Source organism: Podarcis filfolensis (assembly GCF_964270895.1).
Source record: "Podarcis filfolensis genome assembly, chromosome: 13".
NCBI classification, from domain to species: Eukaryota; Metazoa; Chordata; class Lepidosauria; order Squamata; family Lacertidae; genus Podarcis; species Podarcis filfolensis.
This window is the reverse complement of record NC_139615.1, coordinates 15,555,883-15,580,496: the sequence shown is the minus strand read 5'-3', so window position 1 is coordinate 15,580,496 and position 24,614 is coordinate 15,555,883. Positions and strand designations below refer to the sequence as shown.

General features: G+C 46.5%; 3 protein-coding genes across 5 annotated transcripts in view; 1 reads left to right on the top strand and 2 right to left on the bottom strand.

The window, feature by feature from the left end:
* The window catches only part of LOC310748333 (integrin alpha-X-like), a 28,960-nt gene extending 20,354 nt beyond the window's left edge, over positions 1-8,606 (bottom strand). The window contains exons 1-9 of one of the 2 annotated variants that reach the window (XM_083584041.1): positions 8,450-8,606; positions 4,770-4,893; positions 4,579-4,679; positions 4,218-4,279; positions 3,426-3,540; positions 2,332-2,459; positions 730-878; positions 484-637; positions 170-302 (exon numbers count right to left, since the gene is read on the bottom strand). In XM_083584041.1, the coding sequence (XP_083440167.1) occupies positions 170-302; positions 484-637; positions 730-878; positions 2,332-2,459; positions 3,426-3,540; positions 4,218-4,279; positions 4,579-4,679; positions 4,770-4,893; positions 8,450-8,513 (1,030 nt within the window). In that variant the 5' untranslated portion in view covers positions 8,514-8,606. Of the gene's footprint in view, positions 1-169; positions 303-483; positions 638-729; positions 879-2,331; positions 2,460-3,425; positions 3,541-4,217; positions 4,280-4,578; positions 4,680-4,769; positions 4,894-5,200; positions 5,378-8,449 lie in introns of those variants that run through there. The other variant, XM_083584042.1, reaches the window with a different exon arrangement.
* Positions 8,607-10,271: 1,665 nt separating this feature from the next.
* Positions 10,272-20,849, bottom strand: CD2BP2 (CD2 cytoplasmic tail binding protein 2). Of its 2 annotated transcripts, none has more exons than XM_083584311.1 (7): positions 20,733-20,849; positions 16,766-16,847; positions 16,369-16,501; positions 14,293-14,450; positions 12,682-13,186; positions 12,173-12,294; positions 10,272-10,604 (listed from the first exon to the last, which is right to left on the bottom strand). In XM_083584311.1, the coding sequence occupies exons 2-7, from the start codon at positions 16,838-16,840 to the stop codon at positions 10,494-10,496; spliced, it is 1,104 nt and encodes a 367-aa protein (XP_083440437.1). In that variant the 5' UTR covers positions 16,841-16,847; positions 20,733-20,849; the 3' UTR covers positions 10,272-10,493. The 2 variants fall into 2 exon arrangements, with proteins under 2 accessions (XP_083440437.1, XP_083440436.1); XM_083584310.1 differs by lacking the exon at positions 20,733-20,849 and adding an exon at positions 18,034-18,192.
* Positions 20,850-20,851: 2 nt separating this feature from the next.
* Positions 20,852-22,662, top strand: LOC310748488 (sesquipedalian-1-like). Its single transcript, XM_083584319.1, has 2 exons — positions 20,852-20,991; positions 21,847-22,662. The coding sequence occupies exon 2, from the start codon at positions 21,860-21,862 to the stop codon at positions 22,478-22,480; it is 621 nt and encodes a 206-aa protein (XP_083440445.1). The 5' UTR covers positions 20,852-20,991; positions 21,847-21,859; the 3' UTR covers positions 22,481-22,662.
* The last annotated feature ends 1,952 nt before the right edge of the window (positions 22,663-24,614 follow it).

The following is a 24,614-nucleotide window of genomic DNA, read 5'->3' as shown; positions in this document are numbered from 1 at the left end:
TGTTCCACAGTGCCCATGTCATTTTGTGAATTCTGAAACTTAAACTTTATTCCCTTGTTAGGTTCTTCAGTTCTTTACATCCTGGGCCCTCCCTTTACTGTACCACGCCTATAGTTCTTGGACAAAACTGAGCATCAGCAAATATGCTCCAACACCTTGCGACACTGACCTTCAATGGCAAAGATCTTGTCCTTCAGCTGGTTCTGAATGCTACTGAGTGCATCAAAGCTGTCGACTTCGAAAACATTATTAGGTGACGAAGCAATTGTGTTCAGCTCATCTGTTCTAGTTTGTTTGCCAACCTGGAACAAGCAACAGGGAATTTCTAAAAAGACATCTTGTCCCCCCGTTACTAATGGGTCCCTGCCACATATAACCTCAGCACTTGGTTCCCCAAGGTACTGATCCTGCACTTGTCTGCTTGCATGGTGCAGTCACAGAATCCACACATTGCAACCTCAATGATGGTTTTGAACTCCATACCCCAATGGCATAACGGATGATGCCTTTCTTATCTGCAGCCTGTATAGCGACTTCAAATGTGGTTTTCATGTCATTGGATACACCATCAGTCAAGACAATGAGGAGTTTCTTGCTGTGAGGTCGCATGCCAAGCTTGGGTAAGAAGACTTTATCCCTGCAAAGAAGGCAGCAATTGGCTTGGGTCTGAAGGGGCAAAAGGCACCCGGCTCTTCCTCCAACCCAAAAAATCATTTCCCTGGTACTCACACCACATAGCGGATGGCAGTCGGGGTGTGAGTATTTCCTTTGGTCTGTTGAATTGCGTCGACTATTTCCTTCACCTTGCTTTTAAATGCATTGTAGTAGTTAAAATCAAAAACCAGGTTGACTTCAGTGGAAAACTGGACCATAGCAAACTGGAAGACATGAGGAGGAGGAGTTTGGATTTGATATCCCGCTTTATCACTACCCCAAGGAGTCTCAAAGCGGCTAACATTCTCCTTTCCCTTCCTCCCCCACAACAAACACTCTGTGAGGTGAGTGAGGCTGAGAGACTTCAGAGAAGTGTGACTAGCTCAAGGTCACCCAGCAGCTGCATGTGGAGGAGCGAGGAATCAAACCCAGTTCACCAGATTACAGTTTACCGCTCTTAACCACTACACCGCACTGCTCCTCTTTCCCCATGCAGTGGGGAGTTTGGATGCACATGTGAAGAATCAATATCATTTGGAGAATGGCTTATGTCATCAATGAAAATACAGTGAGCACACCCCACACTTTGGCACCATTAGTCAACATTCAGGACTTAGAAGCCCAGGAGCTCCTCTCTGGCAAATGACACCAGATGGTGAGTGGCAATTGTTAGAGTGGTGGGAAACTGTGGCGTGTGCTGCATACCACCACATCTGCCAGCCTTCAGCTGCCTGCCATGTGCTGCCCAGAAGCATTCTGGGTAAATAAGTCTAGCTGACACAGTAGTTCACTTCACAGCACCTGATGCCCAACCATTCAATATATTTTTCTAAAGCAAGCAGTAGTAACAAGAGGGCATGAGAAGGGCAGCCCAACAATGGCAGTGACGGGGAAGGAGTACAGAATTAAGGGCAGCAGATGAAGAATGACCGGTGCCACATGGGGGTTCCTTTCAAACTTGGCAGGGCCTGTGACAAGGTGAAACTCAAAGCTGTAGCTCAGTGGTAGAGCATCTGCTTTGCATGCAAAAAGTCCAGGTTTAATACTCAGCATCTCCAGGTGGGGCTGGGAGAGAACCCTCTCAGAAATCTTACAAAGGGGAATAATGGGTCTCCTAAGAACTCTCAGGTGGGGACGCGGGTGGCGCTGTGTGTTGAACCACAGGGCCTAGGACTTGCCAATCAGAAGGTTGGCGGTTCGAATCCCCGCAACGGGGTGAGTTCCCGTTGTCCGGTCCCTGCTCCTGCCAACCTAGCAGTTTGAAAGCACGTCAAAGTGCAAGTAGATAAATAGGTACTGCTCTGGCAGGAAGGTAAACAGTGTTTCCATGTGCTGCTCTGGTTTCCCAGAAGTGGTTTAGTCATCCTGGCCACATGACCTGGAAGCTGTCTGTGGACAAACGCCGGCTCCCTCGGCCAATAAAGCGAGATGAGCACCACAACCCCAGAGTCGGTCATGACTGGACCTAATGATCAGGGGTCCCTTTACCTTTACCTTTAAGAACTCTCAGCACCCTTAAAAAGCTGGTGTTCTTTGGGGGAAGCCATGACTGTTTAAATGCTATAAGAATGCTTTGAAACTATGGAGGGGGTGTGACCTAAGAAGCAAAGCCCAATGACACCCACCCACCCAGTCATTTCGCACATGCAGCGCCAACAAGCTCCTTATTGCTCTCACCAGCACATCTGCCTCAGAAACAGAAGCCATTAGCTGAAGGGTGAAGTTCTTCACTGTGTGAAAGGAATCATCAGAAATGCTCCCAGAGTCGTCAAATAAGATCACAGCATCCACGCCAACAGTGCACTCTGAGTGGACAAGAGGCATGATGGGTGTGGAAAATGGGTTGCATTCATTCCCACGACATCTCAAAACAAAGACAAATGAATAGCCTCAACGAGGAACGGAAGCCGATATGCCCCGGCATCCTAAAATAAACTTTGCAGGTCTCCATAATGTGGGGATTCTCCCATTCGAGAGTCACAACATTTCTCTCCAGTCAGAACCCTTCGCACAACGGTCTTTAACACATGATAATCTCAGGTAACAACTGCAAATGAGGAATTGGGTCTGAACATCCCAAATTAAACTCTGGGCTGCCACAAATCACAGAGCCACACCTCCAAGGGAACATGAGATGTTCCAGAATTATGTCCAACCTAGTATTTGGTTTTAGTACATGACATTGCCAGGTGTACAAGCCCTCATCAATAATAGTCAAAATCAAGCAAAATGAATAAGGAACCAAGGACATGTACCCCAAACTAAGCTGTGAGTCACCCCAAATCAAACATCCACACCTTCAGGAAAGCGACCTCTGAGAGACACGGTGCAGGTAGAAGACACCATTCTGGAGGTGTGCAAGTATGATTTGCAGTGGTCCAAATTCCTTATTTGTAATTGACATATTGGGTCATTGTGTATTACAGAGCAATGTACAAAAAGAATGGTTTCACTGGAGAGAATTGCCATGGAACTCAAAGGGGATAGCCTGATAAATACAATATGGGGTAGGCCAAAGCTTATCTTGGGATGCTAGAACTGCAGAATAACTCTCACCTGGCATGCAGATGCAGCAATGGTGAAAAGTTGCACATACTGAATTTCTAACCGTGCTGCAGCACTTAAAAGGAGACAATATGTGTGACAACCTTGGTCCAACTTCATGCGCACGACTGTCTCCTCTTCCCCTTGACCAAACCAATGCTCCCCAACCTAGCTTATTAATGCAATATGCTAAGAGGCATGTGAAGCTAATTTTCTCCAAATCTTACCTTGGAAAGCTGGATGGATCTCTTTGGCAGGTTGGTTAAAATTGCTCATGATATAGCAGACACCATTCAGATAATCAAAGTCCCCACATCGACGCTCCCATGTTGGGCCACAGGCCTGTGTGGACAGGAAGGATGAAAACAGCCATGGGATCCCAGTCTCCTAAGCACCTAGGTCATATCCACACCATAGACTTATTTATTGAAATGTTTAAAGCACTCTTATACCACGGCTTCCCCCAAAGGATCCTGGGAACTGTAGTTTAGTAAGGGTGCTGAGAGTTGTTAGGAGACTCCCCACAGAGCTACAATTCCAAGCATCCTTGAACTACATTTCCCATGATTCTTTCAGGGGAGTAAAGGCTGTTAAAGTGACATAACTGTGCTTTAAATGTATGATATGGATGTGACTCTAGATTGTCTCAGCCAAACTGAGAGAAATTCCTCCTCAAGGCCAGGTCAGGGCATTTTCTGCTTGAGCTCAATATTTTCTCTCCAAAGCCAAGTTGCAAGGCACCCACAGCTGGTCAAGTTATTCTGTCACCTGAAGCAGAAAATCCCACAAGTTCCTCTTCCCATCCCTGACAGTAAAAATACAATATTAATAAATTTCAAAATGATTTTTTCCTCCTTTAATTACGCCCTGAATCAGCTGCTTGAGGCGGCTGCCTCATTCTCACTAATGTCAGGGCTGCCTCTGTTTCATCTCCTTTCTGAGTGACAGACACTGCAAACGCAGACACACCCATGGATTTGCACTATTTTGCTATTTGATTCCACTCTGGTTTTACTTACTATTATTTTGGAGTCTGATTTATCGGCAGCCAGCGAAAGTCCCAGAGATATTCCAGAGGTATCTTTGTTTCAGACAAGGAGAGATGGCATGGAGAAAAAAGAGACAGACATATAAGTGAGACATAATATATAAAGAGACTTTGTCCCCATGTCTCATGGATATTAATACATACACAGAGTTCCTAGCTATTCTGCATACCCTCCAAAATTTAACTGATGAAAATAGGGACTTGTAACATCTGTATCAGTCTGTAGTGTAGATATGCCCTCAAGAGTTACCTCTCTCTTCTCAGGAGATAAAATCATCAGATGCGACACTCTCACCTTCAGAAGAATGGAGGCACACAAATTTTTAGCTTACTGTTGTGGTGGAGAACCACTGGCTGGCACTTCTCTGTATCATACGAGCAGCGGAAAAGCGATCCCGTCCGGTTGCCTGACATGGGGGAACTCACTACCAACCTGCAGGAGGGAAGCAAGTTTTAGAAAACAACTGTTTATGGGCATGTGGCTGCTCTGAACAAAATTAACTGGCAACGGTTTGGTTCTCACCAGGACATGCCATCGTCTGCTCTCGTCTGAACAACACGGTAGCCAAACTGAGAGGCCTTGTCACCTCGGAAAAACACCGGAGTCTCTGTATCAATGATGTTGAAATCTGAAGAGACTGCAGAACCTAGAGTGGAAAATGGTAGCAGAATGCTGTGGCACAGAGAGTTCGGCGCATCAACACTGCTAAGAAGACATTTCCTTTTCACAAGCTGCCAGGGGCTCTTCCAGATGTGGAAGATGTCCAAATTCCAATTTTAAATAATTTTTGTTAAAAGCCCAACCTGAAAGCAGCCTTGGGTTGGTGGGGCGGGGAGCAATTGGAGAGGCTACCACTTGAATAAACAGGCCCAAGTGTCCAGTTATTTTTTTACATTTTGCCACCATGAATGTTGTATATTATGCCTATGCTCCAGCTGTCCCTATTGACTCACCCCAGTCCCTGGTAAATCATTGTTCCTTTGGGGAGAGGGGAGAAACCTTGTTTACATCTTGTTACTATAGGTTGCTAGAGTTACGGTATATGCTGGACAGTTATACAGAATGGGCCCAAAGGCAAGTGAATGGGCAGGGAGGAGGCCTGTTCAGGATATTTTGCCTGTAGCCCCCCCAACCCTGGAGCCAGCACAGGGTTCTGTTTTCTTTCCAGGGGTCTCTGGCAGTAAAATCTTTGGCTGGGGAATGGACACATCTTGTCTCTAGGAAAAGTGGACAAGTGGCCACAGGTAGAAGCAACAGGTGTCTAGGAAAAGGAGACAGGAGGCCTGAGAAGCTTGCAAGTGGGTGGAAGGGGCACAGTAAGGGAAGGCTCAAGGAAGGAGGGGGAAATGCCAGAGAAGAGAAACACAAACAGCTGAAGTTCACATGCTGCTCTTTGGAAACAAGGCAACCTCTGACTGTTTGGATTAAGTCTGTGCTTTCCAAATGCTGGGGTGGAAAGTCTGTGGTTGGCACTTTCCAAGAGCTGGTGTAACCTAATGGCTGAACTATGGATCAGGAAGATTTTTTCTGATAGTAAGAGCTGTTCCACAGTGAAACAGGCCCCCTCAGGAGGTTGTGGACTCTCCTTCCTTGGAGGTTTTTAAGCAGAGGCTGAGTGGCCATCTGTTACGGACACTTTACTTGAGATTCCTGTGTTGCAGGGGGGTTGGACTAGATGACTCTCAGGGTCTCTTCCAACTCTACAAATTATTTGATTCTATAAGTTGTTCAAATCTTGCACATGCAGGAAGCTCCCTCAGGCAATCCGTTCTCTCCCACTAGCAACCCCTGCTCTGCAGTGAGGATGCGGGGAGAAAGAATAGTGCTGCTGACCTACTTTCCAAGCTCTCTGCATAAGTTTTACAACAAAACCGTATGTAAATGGACTCAGAGTGCTCAAAAATGCTACAAAAATGCCCAATATTCCTAGGGATAGCCTGGCTGCAGCAGGATGCAAGCCCACCCCCATCGTAGGCGCCACTGCTTTTAGCGTATGAGTTTTAATATTTTATTTCCTCATGCATACATTTGGCTCTTGACCCACATGTCTGGCCAGGAGGAAGTTGGCCACATTTGGACATTCCCCAACACGCGGCTTCTCCGTTGACAAAGAGATGGCTAGATGAGTCATCTGACCCTTATTCTCCTTCCCAGTCTTATGGCCTCTTCCACACCTTTGCAATGCCCTGAATCCCCATGAGTTTTCTTAGCGTGCCACTGGGTGCATGTTATTTCTTCACAGAATGTGTCAGAATGCACACAGTGGGAAAAGAAAGGGAAGGGTTTGTGGCGGCGGCGAGGAGGCCTTTTTGCTCCCTGAAGTAACTCTAGCTGCCAGAGGCCAGGAAGCCGTGTCAGCTCCCTTGCACAAGATGCCCTCAGTGACCCCACTGGGGAAGCGGCAGGCAGCCCAGATGCTCTTAAACATTGGCTTGATGCCAATGCGAAGGTGGTCCTACCATTTGGTAGGCTGAGGAAACAGCTTCAGACATAAGATGCTTTTGTGTGTGTGTGTGTGTGTGTGTGTGTGTGTGTGTGTGTGTACCAAGCAGCTACAGGATGGTGGGAAGCAGAGGTGTGTGTACCATGTCATCCGCTGCCTTGCAGCTCCAATCTACTGTATTTTCTGGCATATAAGACGACTGGGCGTATAAGACGACCCCCAACTTTTGAGAAGATTTTCCTGGGTTAAAAAGTCGTCTTATACGCCGGAACATACGGTAGTCTGCTGCCCTCAGGTGGGGCAAAGGAAACTCTTCCGCCATCAGTGTTGGACTAAAAAGCTGCCCGTCTACTAGAGCTTTTGGGGACAATGGTCCCAGCTCTTTCTCTCTCCCCTAGCTCCCTGTTCTGCCAGCCGCCTTTGACAAGGGGAGTTCAGTCCCGCTTTCTGCAGGGTTCAGGTGCATGATCTACCCTCATGTGCAAGGAGCCTTCTCAGGGACTTCCACCAAGCAGGATTGAGTTTTCCACCCTTCATCTGATGCACAAGAGAGTTCAGTTCTGTTTGCTGCAGGGATAGGATGTGCCATGCCTCTTCCTGCCCCACACCTGGTGTTACATATGACATCTGGTGTGATTTAGGGAAAATTTGGCCTGGCGTCCATGGGCTGAGCTTTCCCACCCTTGCATTAGGGAGAAAGAGCCGAAACTCATGCTTTTCCCTGCAGTTCTAGTTTTGTGTGTATCCAGATGGAGGGCTGCTTTTTAAAAAAAATAGTAATACAGCATTATACTTGCGGTCTCAAGTGGTACAGTCCACTCGACCATGTGAAGGCAGGCATCCTTATTCCATGCTCCGATTTGTATAGGGCTGTTTAAGTTAAGCTCAACGATTTCAGCAGAATTTGGAAAGCCAGTGAACATCATTGAAGAGCAGCAACATGTTTTGCGAGACCACGCAGCTCTCGTTCTCAAACCAGTTTGGAACAAACTGAAGATGCCGGGTAGCCTTCAAGGGTAGCCCCACGTTACACACTGCAGTAGTCTATAAAGTGGCTGTCTGCTGAACATCTTGAGCCAGCCTCTGTAATCCTGGTAACAGCCCTGCGCAGTGGGGCAGTATTAATTAGCCTCATATTGGTTGCGCGAGGTAGGAAGGTCTCAGATTTTAGCCCCAAGCTCTCAAGGTAGCTTTCAACAACTCGATGCACCGCCCCGAACAATATGGAGAGATGAATATTAACCTACCTTACAGGGCTGTTGTAACAACTACAATGGATTAGTGAGACAGGCTTTAAACACAGGCAAAATAAATGCAAAGTGGGGTTATTATTTAGTAAGCACTTAATACCACTAGACCTGTAGAAACATTGTTTGGTTTTTTAAAAATCCTCATTTCAGTGCTTGACTGAGCAAGCCTTCCCACGCACGGTAAGTTTTTGTTCCTTTTTTAAAGTCACTGTCTAAAACACTGCAGCCCCCTCCCTGCCCCCCCATTAGCCCTGATTCAGTTTACCTGCAACCCAACCAGCTGCCCCACTCCTGATGGCTCCAAACCCCCAACCCCTGCTCCTGTGCCTTTTAAAACAGCTGTAAGCAGGTGGCACTACTTTTCTCCAAGCTGAGAACAGATTCACCTGCCGATTGCTGCAGATCAACTTGCTGTTAAAGACACAGGAACAAGCCAAAGCCAGTTCCTTTGGGATCAGTTGGCAACCCTACACCTGCCCCACAAGCCAAAGTTGAGCTGCAGTACGTACACCAGCCAAGGCAGAGAAAGAAAGCAGCTTTGAGGATCCACTTCGTTTCGACGGCAGGCTCCATGCTGTTGCTTCATCCAGTCCTCTGCGGCCGACTTGCATGGAGACTGCGCTGCTGCAAAGTCTGGCATCTCATTTCCTATTATTGCCACACCAGTATCCGTTCCCCCCTCCGTTTCAGCATGAATCTCTGATTTGCGCCACCTACAAACCACACCCAACATTAAATGCTAGACAATGTTAAATTAACAGAGTAGGGCTACCTCTTTTCCCAGAGGCTTTCTTCCATTCCATTCCCATTGCACGGGACAGACAAAACCTAGCAGACAAAGTTTTTCTCGCCACTGAATGTCCAATGTTCAGCAAAAGTATATCCCTGCATATCAGGTGCTGGGGGCAAACACAGGGTCGTCGTCACTTTCAGGATGTGCTTCCTAGAGGGCGACCCATCAATAGACACAGAAAACTGCTAGGGATGTTTTCCAGTGTGTTCCAGTAACACATCTTAAAGGAAGGGGTTAGAACCTGTGGAGCTGGACTCCCAAATCCCATCAGCCCCAGCCAGAATGACAAAATCCCCAGGAATGATGGGGCAAGTCTACTATCCAGAGCGCTAGATTCCCCATATCTGGCCTCATGCCTGCTGTATTGAGGAAATGTAGACTTCAGACTATCAAACCTCTATTTTGGTCTGTTCATCAGTGGCTTGTTTCTCACCACCAGAACATTATCCATATGTCTGAGCCTGCTAGCGGGATGTTTTCATTTTTTAAAGATAAGAACCCACAATAAATACATTGTGGGAATTCTAGCTTCCGAGGAAGTAATGCGACTATTTACTTGAGTGTGGGACAGTTGTGCTGGATGGCCGACTTACAAGATCTTAAATGAGCTCTGATCTACTGGATAGAAACTAAAGGCACTCCCTTTCCTAGCATCCTCTTTGAAAATGAGGTTTCTTCCTTATGAACAGGAACAGCCCAAAGCATTTTGTTGCCTCGGGCGAAGCAGAAATCTCTCCATGCCACCCCCAAGTCAAGTTGCATAGTTTCCAAAGCTCATGAAATTATTTTCTGCGCTTGTGGCAGGAAATCTCGTGATCACCTCTCCCCGACAATAAAAAATACTGTAATAATTAATTAACTTGCTGCCCTTTCAGAACACCAAAATATCTGTATGCGGCCAATATCTAGAAGTTGTTTTTATTTTGCTGTTTGCTTTAATTTCTGCAATTGTCCATTTAAAAAAATCTGTGCATGTACCAAAAATACCTGTCTTGTTTTAAGGGCTCTGGACTAGTGTGTATTACAAAGGGAAGCCACCATCTGATTTGCCTAAACACTCTACCCTGTAAGACCTAAGAGGAATGGGTGTAGCTGAAAGGGGGAGGGGCACACTTAAAAGCATGGCCTTCCCATGAGGTTCGTAACAAGGAGTGGGGTAGTATAAAGGAGCTGAAGAGCAATGAATAAAATTTGAGTCATGAGTAAGTTTGGGTAAAAAAAGGCCCCCTTTAAGTCGATCCCTACAGATGAAAATAGTAATAGACACAAAGTAAACCACAATTTCTTCACCAAATATTGTGCAAGATGGTAGAGCAGTGAACTATGTCACTGAATGGCAACTAGTTTTACCCTCTCTACCTCCCCCCAAATCTTCTATTTGCTTGTGTATGACAGTCTCTCCTCCCCATCACTTAAGATGCTACTGGAAGCATTGAGGAGCAGACAAGAACTGGCAGCTAGAAGGCTGCATGCCAATCCCTAACCTATACCCAACACACGGGAATCATCAGCAGGGGAACAGTAACCAACCCAGCCAATTTAAGGTTGACTCTTTTTATTTCTCGCAAAATGCGAAGCAACCTCAGAATGAGACGGCAAATCAAACCTCTCCCTCTTTCCCTCTGCAAACACACGCACACAAACACACACACGCCTCTCCTCCCCTGGCCCCCACCCCCTAAAGTCCGGCAAGTTCTTTCAGTCCGCCACTGTGTTGAGTTGCATCTCTTGTGCTCTGTGGGGCAGGAGGCGGGTTCCGATCACGTGTAGAGGTCAAAATCAATGCGCTTGGAATTGTAGAACTGGCCCTCGGAATTCTCCACCTTCCGGCAGTAAACCCCATCGGGGAAATAGCCTTGGGATACCCAGTCCTAGAGGGATACAGAAGAGGAAAGTGTTGAAGGAGAAAGGGAATTGCTGAGAGAAAAGAGATGGAGCTGGCAAACTGGTTGGGGTCAGGGGGTGAAGTGAACAAAGAAGCACTGGGGGGAAATTATCAACATAACCAGCAAATTCAAACACGACTGACGTTAGCATATCAAGGGGACCAACAAAATCTGGACACATGGAGAGCCAAAACAAAAAAAAAGTTGGTGCACCTAATGGACGTGGGGGTCCTACAAACTAAAATGCGTTAGGTGGTTTTCACTCAAAAACAGGCATGGAAATGAAGGTTGTGAAAGGCTAGAAACTTGGCTTTAAAGATGAAACCGGAGATTCTTCAGAACCCGAATTCTGCGCCCATGCCCAGTTTTGTAACTGAGATATTGCACAACACACATTGCTGGCAATGTTTTCAGAGAAAATGAATGGTGGTGTGCAAGAATAGTCCAGATTTTGCACTTCTAGGCTGCCTACTCAGAGGTATTATCTTAAACAATCGCCAACACAGTAAATAAACAGTTCACTCGTAATACATCAGTGGTGAAATGCTCATTTCTTCTCTTTCCAAAATAGATTTTATCTTGAACAATTGCAAACGCAGTAATAAGCAGTCCACTTGTGATATACCAGTGGTTCAGTGCTTGGACGCCATTCCAGTAATCAGACATTTTGTTGATTAGTCATCAAGCTTTGTAGTAAATAATATATAAGACAGTACGTAAATGACTTAAAGTAGGGATATATCTGTCCCCATCTGCATATTTCCATCAGGAGGAGCATAGAAAGAGGAGGTTTAACAAACTGAAGGACATCTTTCAGAACAAAGAATTGCAGTAGTAAATGCAACCAAAATGATCTCTGTGGCAACTGATTACATTAGTGTTAAAAAATCCTTGATGCAGCTTGACAGCTGTCACTACAAATTGAAACAACTTCTCTAGCAACATGATTTCCTTGCTTAAGTGGAGTTCATAATCCCAGTGTACAGGAATTATTCTTCACTGTCTTTGCATACACGATACTTTCATTAAATGTTTGCATTATTTTTACATATGGAACTGCTTTTGTTTTTATACTTTTCTTGTTTTACTTGTTTTTCTTGTTTTCTTGTTTTCTTGTTTTATTTGTTTTTATGATTTATATTTTATTGCTGCAACAAACCTGGGACCACATGGTAAAGAGCAGGTAAGAAATCTAACACATTGCTTCTCCAATATGCCCACAGCTGCTGACTCACCTCAGCAGGCAAGCCACAGTGATGTGCACTTGCAACCACAGACAAGACTTATAGACCCAGGAACAATAAATGGATAGAGGTGGACATGAAGATCAAAGATTTAGGGGAAGAAATGAACATAAAAAAGAAAAGAGGGAGGAAAAAAACAAAGGCTACTGAAAGGATGGAAAAACAAAAAATTATCAACAAAAGGCCACTGGTATAGGTGGAAAGAATGAAGACTGAATGATGAAGACAAGACCTAAGACAAGAGAGAGACATGAAGAAATATCTGAGGGAGAAATACCAGTGGTTTGACTGCCGCACTTTGTCTCTTACCTGCATCTGGGAGCTGCTAAAGGGGCCATAGAGTTCGGACGTGTTTGTGTTCTCCCATTTGTATTCCCACATGACCTCGGAGAGAGCATCGTCGTCGCCCTGCTTTTGCTCCTCACTTCCCACTGCCGGAAGAATGTTAGAACTTGTGTCAGGTTGCCAATTCCAACAATAACCCAACAGCTAAGATCCGAAATACAATCAGGACAGCTGTACTACTTCAAACATCAGGATTCTGGGGGCCGGGTGGGTGATCCCACATTTGAATGCTTCCCCACAGAAACACCCTGCATGTTGAAAGCTCAAGTATGGGAGAGAATCTTAAGAGCAGAAGCCTTTTCCCAAGAGGGAATACTTTTCTCTGCAGGCAGAAAATGAGCACAACACACCTTCCTCTATTTGCAGCCGTAAATCTAAGCAAGCAGCTGTGCCAGGGGATTATTAACTTTTTGCAAATCATGCGTTTTTGGTCTTCCCAAAACAGCAACGCAGTTCCCAACAAAAGGACTCACCCGCTGGTGTCTTCTCCCCCAGTTTCGCTTCATCAATATCCTCAGCAAACATATCGAGCTCCGGTTCGGCTGCAGATGATGCTGCGGGAGGTTGCTCCAGCGCCCGGAGCCTCAGCGCCAGCTTCTCCCGAGTCTCCTGGTAGATTTCATACACGCCTCGCGCCACCATTTGGTCAGCCAGCCCCGAGAGGCGCTCCAGCTGCTCTTTCCGTTCTGGCGACCCGGGCTTCTGGGGCTCTCCTTCCTCAGCTGGCTCTGCCTCCTCTGCCTTGAGGCGGCTCCAAGGCCTCCTCTGACGCCCGCTGTTCTTGGGCCCGCCCTTGTCTCCCAGCCTCTGGATGGCCCTGGCCACCGTCTCGCCAGGCAGCACCAAGGCCACCATCCCTTCCAGCAGCGCCTTCTTGTCCAAAGGTGCCCGTCCGACTTCAAGATCCTCTTCCTCGTCTTCATCGGCAGAATCTAGTGGTGGCTTCTTCTGACCAGGACGCTGCTCCTTTATCCTGACCTGGTTGGGAAGCGAAAGGGACAGGAAAGCCGTAAGAGGCAAGTGGCAGACCATTACAAAATGGGGAGGAGCTCAGCTTGTTAGAGCATGGTGCTGATAACGCCAAGGTTGCAGGTTCGATCCCCGTAATGGGGCAGCTGCAAATTCCTGGATGGCAGGGGGTTGGAGGAGATGGTCCTCCGGGTCCCTTCCAGCTCTACGATCCTAATGTATGGGCTTCAGATCCAGTCAAAGAACTCTAGCAGGTGTCGCAAGCCAGGAAGAATATCCTTTTTGTTATTTGTACTCCCTGTTCCTATTAGATATTCCCAAGAATCATAGCAGCCTTGTTTGATGCAACATTAATTCACTGGTTGCCCAATTCTTGTGGTAGTGAAAAGCCATGGAGGTAAGAGAGCAACATTATTCCCGCTTACTTAGTTTTAAAATACTACACCTGACTATGTTTTCACCAACTACAGCCATCTTTCGAAAGATAATGAAATTCTGAAGTTTAACCTGTGCTGTAAGCATATGGGGCGAGGGGGGGGACCCACAAACGGGGGGGAACCCACATCCTAACCCATTTTGCCCATTTCTCATGTCTATCCTTGCACTGGTTTCTATTGTGTAAGGTAGTGCGTGCGCAGTGCGGAGCTTGTATGGGAGTACACAGCATCAAATCCCTACTCAGCTATGAAGCTAACTGGGGTTTGGGAGAGCTGCTGTCTCCAAGGCTATCTTGTCTCAGAATTACTACAAGAGCCGTAAGTCCTGAGGACCATGCAGGAAAGCAGCTTAGTTATGACAATCAACCTGATTTATTTCTGACTACTTAGGGTACCCAGATTTGAGCCATGAACCCAGTTCGCTCCTGTCCTGGCTGCAGAACTATAGCCCATTCCCCTACTGCTGTTCCCTTTTGCAGACATTTCAGAATTACTTCCCAGAATCTCTGTATGCATGATTGTACAATGCAAGCACAAAAACTGATGCTTTGCTTCCTGCTACAGTGCAACTGGGGAATCAATCCAGCCCCTCTCTCTACACACCGTAGGAACAGCCAAGGTTATCAGCTCCCTGTTGTCACAGACTCTCTTCTGCTCAGCCCAGACAGGCAACCTTACCCAATCTATGTTGTCCAACCAGTTATCCCGAATCATCGCCTCTTTCTTCAAGAAGTAGTTGCCTTCTGAATCAAAATGGCCTTCTTCCATCTCCTCCTGCAAATTGAATGGAGTGATCCGGACCCCATCTTCAAAGTCAATAGTTGCAGATTCCTGTCCTACGAGGGTAAATAGGAAGGGGGGGGGTCAAATTATGATGGAACAGCCTCTCATAATACTAGAATAAAATGACTGTTTAATTTAATAAAGCACTAGAGCAGGGCTGATACGAAACCGTAAGAACATCCTACACCCTTTTAAAATGTGGCTCTTTTCGGGAGGGGGGGGCGGTGTTACTGGGTTGCCATTTTTATTCTGATTATATATGTTGCAATCTTTTCTGTGAACCGCCCACAGACCTCTGGGTATAGGGTGGTATATAAACTTAATGAACACCAACACTGAAGAAGTGTGCATGCACATGAAAACTTATACCAAGAAGAAACTTAGTTGGTCTCTAAGGTGCTACGGGACAATTTTTTAATTTTTTAAAATATATTTCAACACCAACACCAGCAACTTGAGAAGAGTCTGCTGGATCAGGCCAGTGGCCCATGTAGTCCAGCATTCTCACAGTGGCCAATCAGTTGCCTGTAGAAAACCAGCTAGATTTGAGTACTAGAGCCCTCTCCCCACCTGTGGTTTCCAGCAATTGGTATTCTGAACCATTGCTGCCTCCAACTGTGGAAGCAGAGCACAGCCATCATGGTCCGTGGGCATCGATAGCCCTATCCCCTATGAATCCTTCCGCTCTGCAATCGTAATTCTGCTAGCCCTAGTACATCCAATAGTGTTTATAGGTAAAGGGACCCCTGACCATTAGGTCCAGTCATGGCCGACTCTGGGGTTGCGGCGCTCATCTCGCTTTACTGGCCAAGGGAGCTGGCGTACAGCTTCCGGGTCATGTGGCCAGCATGACTAAGCCGCTTCTGGCGAAACAGAGCAGCGCACGAAAACCCCGTTTACCTTCCCGCCGGAGCGGTACCTATTTATTTACTTGCACTTTGACGTGCTTTCGAGCTGCTAGGTTGGCAGGAGCAGGGACCGAGCAATGGGAGCTCACCCTGTCGCGGGGATTCGAACCACCGACCTTCTGATTGGCAAGCCCCAGGCTCTGTTGTTTAGACCACAGCACCACCCGAGTCCCAATAGTGTTTATACACATACATATATAGAGGCAGGATTCCCCATTTTAGCTCAGCACTCTGACATGGCTTCAGGGGGCTCAGAGGTGTGAGGCTGAAGCATTATGAGTGTTCTCAATCACCCACCACTAAAACAACTCCCAGTTTTTACCTTCGGCTCTGGAAGGGAGGGCTGGGGATGACCAGTGGTGGATGGCCAAGATACTCCAGCCACTCCAATGGCCAGCCTCCCAATGAGCTCCTATTCCCCCCTCTATACAAGCTCCAAACATATGGAGCTGAATTGGGGAGTAGTCATCTTCCACAGAGGAATTGGGGAGCACTGATCTTCCATAGAGGTGTAGTTATGAGATCAGGGGCTACAATCCTATGCACACTTACCTGGGAGTAAGTGGGCTTACTTCTGAACAAAACATGCATGAGGCCTCTTAAAGGGTCCCGACAACCCAAAATATTGTCTTGGCTGCCAAGACCTTCCAAAATTTGTGAATACCTAAACACAACCTACTTTAAAAGGATGCTGTAAGGCTTAATGAAATAATGTATACAAAGGGCTTTGAACACATACAGCCCAATTCCACGCATATCTACTCAGAATTAAATCCTATTAAGTTCAGTGGGATTTACTCCCAGGTGTCCCTGGATTCCAGCCTTAGTTTTCATGCAGATTTCCCCCCTTAAGTACTGAAATAGATATTCCATGGCTCCATTTCCTTTAGGTCTGCCACATCCATACCACTGCAGTTCCAAGCAAAAGTAGCCTCTCTTGTCTTTATAGGGACTAGTGGCTGGCTTGCTGTTTTGGGGGGTTTCAGAAAGTAGAAATATCACAGAATACAGAATCTCATTATCCAAATATGTACACGTACCATGGTTCCAGTTCCATACTTACCTTCTACATCATCTGATGCAAGGATGTCATATTTGCTGCCTCGCCCTTCCTCCTCGTCATCCTCCTCATCACTGTCCAATGAGTGCTTGCCCTTAAAGCGGCTGCCTGGTCCTCCAACTGCAGGTTCCACCAGCTGTTAAAGAGGGGGGTTGGTTGGTAAAGAATGCAGAAATTATCCATTCAGAAGCTGAAGAATCTGCCTGTATTCCCCAGCATCACTAGTTTAGAGGGATTTTTTTTCCTAATCAGCAGCTTATCCCTCTTTTAAGCTCCCCTAAATCTTCAGGATACGCCACTGTGCATTCTCAAGTCAAGCTCCCAGATTTTAAACACACAGTTCCTCCTTCACTTTATCCCCTCAATATGAAGATATTGGAGAATAGCCCCTTTCGCTCACCTTCTTTTTTGGCAAGTTCATTTCCTCCTCATCCTCATCGCCTTGGTCCTCAAAGGTAACCTTGCGTTTTGACATTATGGCTCTACAAAAAGCAAACCAGATTCAAAAGATGAGCAGAGGGGATGCAACACAGGAGAGGGGCTTGGCTGTTCTGATGGGTTTGGTTAACCAGAATTTGCATAATGCTGCTTCCACTGATGATAAGGCACTTATCTCTACCATGCAGGTCTCAGGGGAAAGGGCCTTATCTCCACCATGCAGGTCTCTGGGGAGGGTTTGTAAACAAAGTAACTGTTGACTCCATCTCTGATGCATATACTGTGTTTTATACACATCGTTTTACCCTCTGCAAAAGAAAAATCCTATCACAATACATCTCAACCTGTTACGTAAACTCAATGAACAAAAGAGCCCCGCAAAAAGATAGCAAATAAAAACTCCTTGCATATTCTGTCACAATGCTTTGATTTAGAAATGGCTGCACTAAGAAACCCCAAATTTCTTAGTAAGAATGGCACATTTAAGTTTTGTATACATAATTTACTCAGCTTCCAAAAGGATTTTTTTCACATAGCTCAGGGTTTATTTGGGGGCCACAAAAAGGGATGTGCGCGTGCAGGCTAATAAGCCTCTAAAGAGCAAGGAGTGCAACACCTGAGCTCTGACCACTCAAGTTAACAGCAGCCTTGGGAGAAAGGTAAAATGCTCCAATTAGTTGGCAGACTTAATCCCAGGACCATGGGTTCGAGCCCCACGTTGGGTGAAAGATTTCGGCATTGCAAGGGGCCGGACCAAATGACCCTCGTGGTCCCTTTCCAACTCTTCTACAATTCCTCCTCTGTACTTTGGCTGCTGGAAATAATCCAAACGTAGTCAAGCTTCGCTGCTCTTCATCATCTCCAGAGGACTAAAACGCAAATGAACTCCAGGCAAAATGTGGGTGGCTTTTTATAATATTATTATTATTATTATTATTAAAAAGAAACCCCGACACCAATTACGTTCCTAAATTAACCACGCTAACTAATTGAGGGAGAGGCCTCCCAAACTTCAAAGAAGCCTTTCGCACGGCTCGGAGGCCGCCCCGCGCTTTGCAGGTGTGAGCAAGGGGGGGGTCATTGACCTGGGAGCGCACCTGGGCAGGTATGCCGCCGCCACACCCCACCCCCCCCCCCGCAGCCAGACGTTCAGGCGGGGCGGGAGCTATTAGAATGTGCGCATTACGTCACTCGCATCCTCCCTCCCGCGCGACGGAATGCGACTCCCACCTGAGTCCTCACGCAGCCCCCGCTGCCCAACTCTCAAACCACCGCGGCGAGGCAATCAACATCCGGGTCCCGCCGCGCCATTCGACGAGGACGTGACGCTAAGCAGGCGGCGGCGCACGCGCTCCGGAAGTGACCGCAAAGTATTGGCAAGCGCCGGCTTCGTTCGCGCCGACTAGCACGAAGAGTGTGGGCAAAGCCTGCGCGCGCGCGCGGTGCGGGTAATTTCCTAATTTTGGACCTCCTCCTCGGGCGGAAGTTGTATATCATTCCAAGCCTGTGCAGCCCACAGGAATTGTGCAGTTTATTGCTCAGCTCCAGTGTATCTTGGGTTGCCTGGGTGCAAAGGACTTCCTCCTGTATAGGACTTCGAATGAGTAGTTCTTTAAACTGATGTGGTTTTAATGGCGCAAATACTGCAGGTGGAATTAAAAGGGAACCACACACGTTCCTGAAACAGGTCAAGCAACAACCCTCAGCCATAATGGTTAAACTGAAACCTCCATGGTTCAAGGCACTGTATCCCTGAATAACAGCTGCAGGAGATACAAGCATCTCCTTGGCCCTTTCAAATCATAGGGCGGATGAACCTTTTGTTTAAGCCTGATATATACCTATATGTAGGTATATGTATATATATGTATGTATACCCGGAGGTCTCAGGGCGGTTCACAGAACAAAATCAAAATATAAAACCATGAAATAAATAATCAAAATAAAAGCAACAACCCAATAACACCCCCCCAAAAAAGCAACTCCACATATTATTATTATTTATTGGCTTTATGTCTTACCAGACAAAGCATGCAGAGATTCCCATGTTTAGTTAAGGCAGAGGCTGCCGTTGCCTGCAAGGATCTGTGGATTAGGGTACTAATCCAGCCTTTAAGATGTCTTTAGCCCTATTAGTTTGTTGCAGTGAGAGAGTCTTGCGGCACCAACAAATTTACCATGCCACAAGCAGTAGCTTGTTTCTTAATACTGTAGACAAAGCGGGCTTATGCCACAATACAATTGTTGGATTGGGCTACAATTTACTTTACTGTACTTCTAGGCCAACTTTCATTCAAACTGATGTCAGAGTTGTGTGCAATAAACATAAACAATATTTATTCCAAATAACAGCAGCAACAACTTCATATGAACAATAAACTGAGAGGAAGAAGAACTATAAAATGATAAGGGAGACTGAGGCAACAAACCATTTAAAATATCTGGGCAAAGAAAAATGCCTTGGCCTGGCACCGATAATTATATTTTCTGCATTGAAAAGTTAGGGTACCATGACAGTAAAAATCTTCTCTGTTCGATACGTAATGTACTTTCACTAGAAAGAGCACTTGAAAAAGGACCTCACTCAAAGATCTTAGGGCATGGATAGGCCAACAGAGCTGTCTTTCCCATTGGGCTTAGTGGTGCGTTGCGCCAGGGCGCCGGCCTCTCAGGGGCACCCCAGCGAGTGGGGGAGCTGTGCGGCTTTGCCGGTGGCCTCCCCTTTCCCTGCACGCCCTCCAGCTGTGCCCCGCCAACCACATGGCTTGTGGGTGTGCAGCTTGCCTCCCAAGTCTTCGTGGGAGGAGAGCGACCCCTTGCAGAGGCTTGGGAAAAAGTCAACAACTCTGGGAAATGGGGGGGGGGGAGGCAGAGGGATCTTTGCACCACAGCGCAGGATATGCTTAAGACAGCCCTGCAGGCCAGGGTGGTATACAGACTTACTCCCTGCTATTCCAAGCTGCTGGGATAGCTCGGTTTGCAGAGCATGAGACTCTTAATCTCAGGGTTGATATTGGGACAAAGGATTCCTGCACTGCAGAGGTTGGACTAGATGACCCTCATAGTCCCCAGACACAGGCATTAGAAAATAAATATAACATGGCAGTGTTGCCCTCCCTCCTAAAACAAAACGGAGGGAACCATCATCAAGGAAAGCCACAACTTTTCCTTAGCTGCCTTTTCTCACTATTAGGTGGTGATAATTAAAAGTGGAGGGACATTCACCCCCAACAAGTCAAATGAGACTGTAAAGATCCCTTGCCAGGGAGCATCCAGCTACTCAAGTATTTGGAGTTCCACCGTTTGAGAATTATTGACCCAATAATTATACTCTCGTAGCCCTTCCACTTGGCTTATTATATACAGAGTTGATGCTGGGCCTCTCACAGATGAATGACAGGCTGAAATGCAATGGATCCATCTCCAAGGAAAAGTTTTAAAACAGAGTCCAAGAGTAAGCAGAGAGAGAATACAACTTGCTCATCAAAAGCCTAATGAAGAAAGAAAAAATCTTTGTAATACATCTAAAGACTGCAAGAGATGAAAATTGCTGGTTTTCCCCAGCAGTGCCATTACTGACAATATCCGATCCCTAGAAACCACCATATTTTCTTAACTAATGATGGACAAGTAAGTATATGATATTCCAGGGTGGGTGCATGGGGAGCGGGACAGGCAAGCTGAGAAAAGGGGGCACTTTATGGGGAACTGTAGCAACTAGAACTTAGATCCCAACGATTGAGATTCCTGCATTGCAGGGGGTTGGACTAGATGACCCTCCGACCCCTTCCAACAGTTCTATTATTCTACCCTCCATTCCTCACAGCTATTTGTTCCTGAAACGAATCCATTCTAAGACAACTCTCTTTAGGACCAGCGAGAACTTTCCTTCGAGCTTAAGTTTCAGTAATTGGTTGTGGGTTCCTTACTTCCTCTTTCTAGTTGCTTGTTCTTCTTGATCTTGGAAGAGAAATTGTGGGTGGGGAAAGCAAGGGACCACGATCAAAGGCGAGGCAAGCTTCTCCCATAGCTACCTTCTCTTCCTGGATCAAGTGACTTGTGAATCGCCAGGTGAGCTCTAGTCCCGCCCCTTCACCTGGGAAATGTTTCCTCTTGAAGAGTGGGAGAAGGAGAAACTGCCATGAAGGAAAACCAAAAGGGGGAACTCAGACGCATCTGACACCAAAGGTAAGGGCATTCAGGGGAGTTCGTTTCCCTTTTTTACAATATCCTCATGTTTGCTTGGGACACTTGCTATAGTTACATTTATTTCAAGACAAACTGGGGAAGTTCTTGCTCCTTCCCTCTCACTCCAGTTCTTCTCCAGCTTCCCCCCTTTCCCAGTATTTTCTTTAATTATGCATAGATTGGTCCTCTCCTTTTTTCTTCTGGCGCCCTTCATCCTATCGTTTCATTACTTTTCTTCCTTCACCACCTTTTGTCCTCACTCCTTCTAAAACCCTTATTTCAATTTGTTTATCTGTCCTGTTATGCTTATACAGTATGGCACAATTGGTTTGCTCCTTCATTGAGTTATTTCCACTTTTGTTGCAACATCCTACTCTAGATCCTGTTCAGCTTTCTTAAAAATAAAATAAAAAATCCATTCCAAATTAGAATCTCTCCCAGCTGGATAAACACCACACATTTAAAGCAAACCAATAATCCTGGCAACTGTAGTTTACCCGCAGGGAGCTATACTTCTCAGCACCTTTAACCAGCTACATTTCCTAGGATTCTTTCTATTTCGGGGTGTGTGTGTGTGTGCGTGTGCTTTAAATGTAAGATGTATACACAGCCAGAGATCTTTCATCTCCCCTTCAAAAGCGTGATCCCTTTTCTCATGTGCTTTGCTTCATTTTTTCTTATTCCCCTTCACCCCATCCCTAAGTTATTCCACACTCCCCTCATTTCTTTTTTTTTCACCCCCCCCCCCCCCCGTTCTATATCTGGGCCCATAATCACCTGTACTTTCCTGACATGCCCACCTGTTTCATTCACCGCCACCAGTCGTCCATCATTATTTCACCCCTCATTTTTCAGGGTTCTGTCCGCCATGAAACTCCACCTCTCCAGTGCTCTCGCATCTTCCCACCTGAGGCATCTCCCAGACCGGCAGGGATTGCTGTACAAGAAGAGCATCCGCACAGCCTCCTACCGGCCATGCTGGTGCGAGCTCTGGGGCAATATCCTCTTCTGCCGAGACCAATCGGGAGATCGGGGTCCTCTCCGGCTCATCATCCTGGAAGGCTGCACCGTGGAGCTGCAGGAGTCTGCATCTGAACCCCACACCTTTGAGATTTCCTACCCCAATGGTGTACCTGGCGCCCGATCCTACAAAATGGCGGCCGAGAGCCAAGAAACCATGGAGGGTTGGGTGCGAGCTCTCAGTACGGCAGGCTTCTGTTACCTCCGAGCTTTGGTGACGGAGCTGGAGGGACAGTTTCAGATGTTGAAGCACCAGCAGCCTCCCAAATGTGAAGGACAACCGAGACACTTGGCAAGAGACTTGAAACACCCCACTACAAAACCAGCGGTGGAAGCTGGTCCCTTCAACATGGGTTTTGTCCAGCTCCATCAGCAATTTGGAGAAGATATTTTGAGGCTGAGGCGGAAGTGGCAGGAGAAGCAAGGCGAGCAGCAGCCAGAGAATGAGTCCTTGATTGATTTTGATTAGGGCAATTCAGGCCATACCAAACGTTTGGACCGTGCCTTTGGGAAGTCTAGAATCTATGAAGTTTCAGGCAAGAAAGTCATGCAGAGCCAGTATCTGATTAATGCCTTTGAAACATATGTCAGCACATTGATTTGTACATGCTACAAGAGATTTTAATAAATGTGTATTTTTAAACAAAGAAACCTACCAGCCTTGAGAATTGCTTTGTTTACCATAGTAGCAGCTGCCATACCTGATATAGTGAGAAAGGAGGTTGAGCTCAGTAATGGTATATTTTGGTGAGCGCTTATTGCGGGTGGAGTCTTCAGCTGTGCCAACCTCCTGAGCGTGGAATCAAAACCATTCGCCAAAGTGAAAGCTTGGCTTCTTTGTCATTATTTGGTCCAGCCCATGCATTCAGTGGTGTGATGAAAACAGCATTGGCCTACTCTCTGGTCTTTGACTGGTGGGTCAGGACCATAGCTGTCAACTTTCAGTTTTGAAAATAAGGGATCAGCAGCCTCGAAAAGAAGGGATCAGCAGCCTCACCTGTCCCGGGGAAAGTCTACGGGATATCTAACAATCCGGGATAGCAGCGGGAAACGGCGCTGGAATAAGGGAATTTCCTGCAAAAAAAGGGAAGGTTGACAGCTATGGTCAGGACCCTTGCCTTAGCCTTAAGGATGCAGTGCCACAACAGCACTATCGCGATATGGTAAAGTAGCAATAAAAATGAAGCAGCAGGTATCCACCATGTCTGGCCTAAAAGTTGACTGCTATCAAAGCCAGGATTGCCTGGAGAGTGGGGGCTCAGCAGAGGCCGCAAGCAGAAGTCTCCCTCAGATTAACTGTAAAGAGATCCTGTTAACTGGGAGAGACGGGCCCTTCCGAACACAAAGTGTGCCTCTACCTCTAAACTATGGTCCTTCCGATGGCGTCATCTTCCCCAACCCACCATCACACACACACACACACTATTTATCAATGATTTCCAGGTAGTTGCCTACGCAACTCATCATAAAATCATTCCTCCAGCACGACTTTAAAACCTAAAAGGATCTTTGTTCCCAACAATATTCTGAATTTTCTGTATTTTGATTTTCCAGTTCTGCTCTCACACCCTTAAAGTATCCATGTGTAATTTTACTTTATGTTCACTTGCTCCCTGGCTCAACATCATTTGTGGCTGCCCAACATGGCACTGGTCCACCTCTGGCTACACAAGCCCACTGATTTTCCCACACACAGATCAACAACGAAGATTCAAGAGAGCCAGGGCAGTGGCTGGTTGGGTAGGGGACGGTATTCAAATCTCCATTCCACCATGAAGTCCACTAAAGTAACCATTGTCCAAGCTCTGTCTCAGCCCCACCTATTATGCAGGACTGCTCCATGTATGTCATCCATAAGTTTCTTGGAGAAAGGTTGCAATAGGTGGCAAACATATTGATCTTAAAACCACCAACAGCCTTCCCCAATCATGGCAGAATTGAGAGGGACGTCAAAAGTCACAGAGTTTTGGGACAGAGAATATTTGACCCGGCAGCTGATGCTGGAATACATCTTCCCATCATCCCTTACTGTGGACTGTGCAAAGTGGAGCTGATGAGAGCTGGAATCCAACAACATCTGGAGATTCCTCTTCCCTGATCAAGGACCCCCTACAGAATTCATGTTGGCAAGCTAGTAAAATGTGGGCTAGATGGCGCTACCATGACATAAGAGTTGTAGCTAGTGAGGGATTGCATCCAAGGAGTGCTCATCAGTGGCTCCTGGTCAACCTTAAAGAGAAAATGTCCTATCTGCACTTATCTTTTAAGTACTATGGTGATATCACTTCAAAGAGTCCTCTCTTCTCCTCAAAGGATCCTGTAGTTTGTTCACCGTATTGAGAGTTGTTAGAAGACCCCTATTCCCCTCACAGAGCTACAATTCCCAGAGTCCCCTGGGAAAAGGGGTTGGTCATTAAACCACTGTGGGAATTGTAGCTCTGTGAGGGGAATAGGGACCTCTTAAAAATTCTCAGTATCCTTATCAGACTACAAGTTCCAGAATTCTTTGTGAGGAAGACATGACTTTTTAAAGCTGTATGGCACTGCTTTAAACGTATAGTTCAGATGGAGCCAAAGTGACAAGCTGGGTGCTATACAGTTGT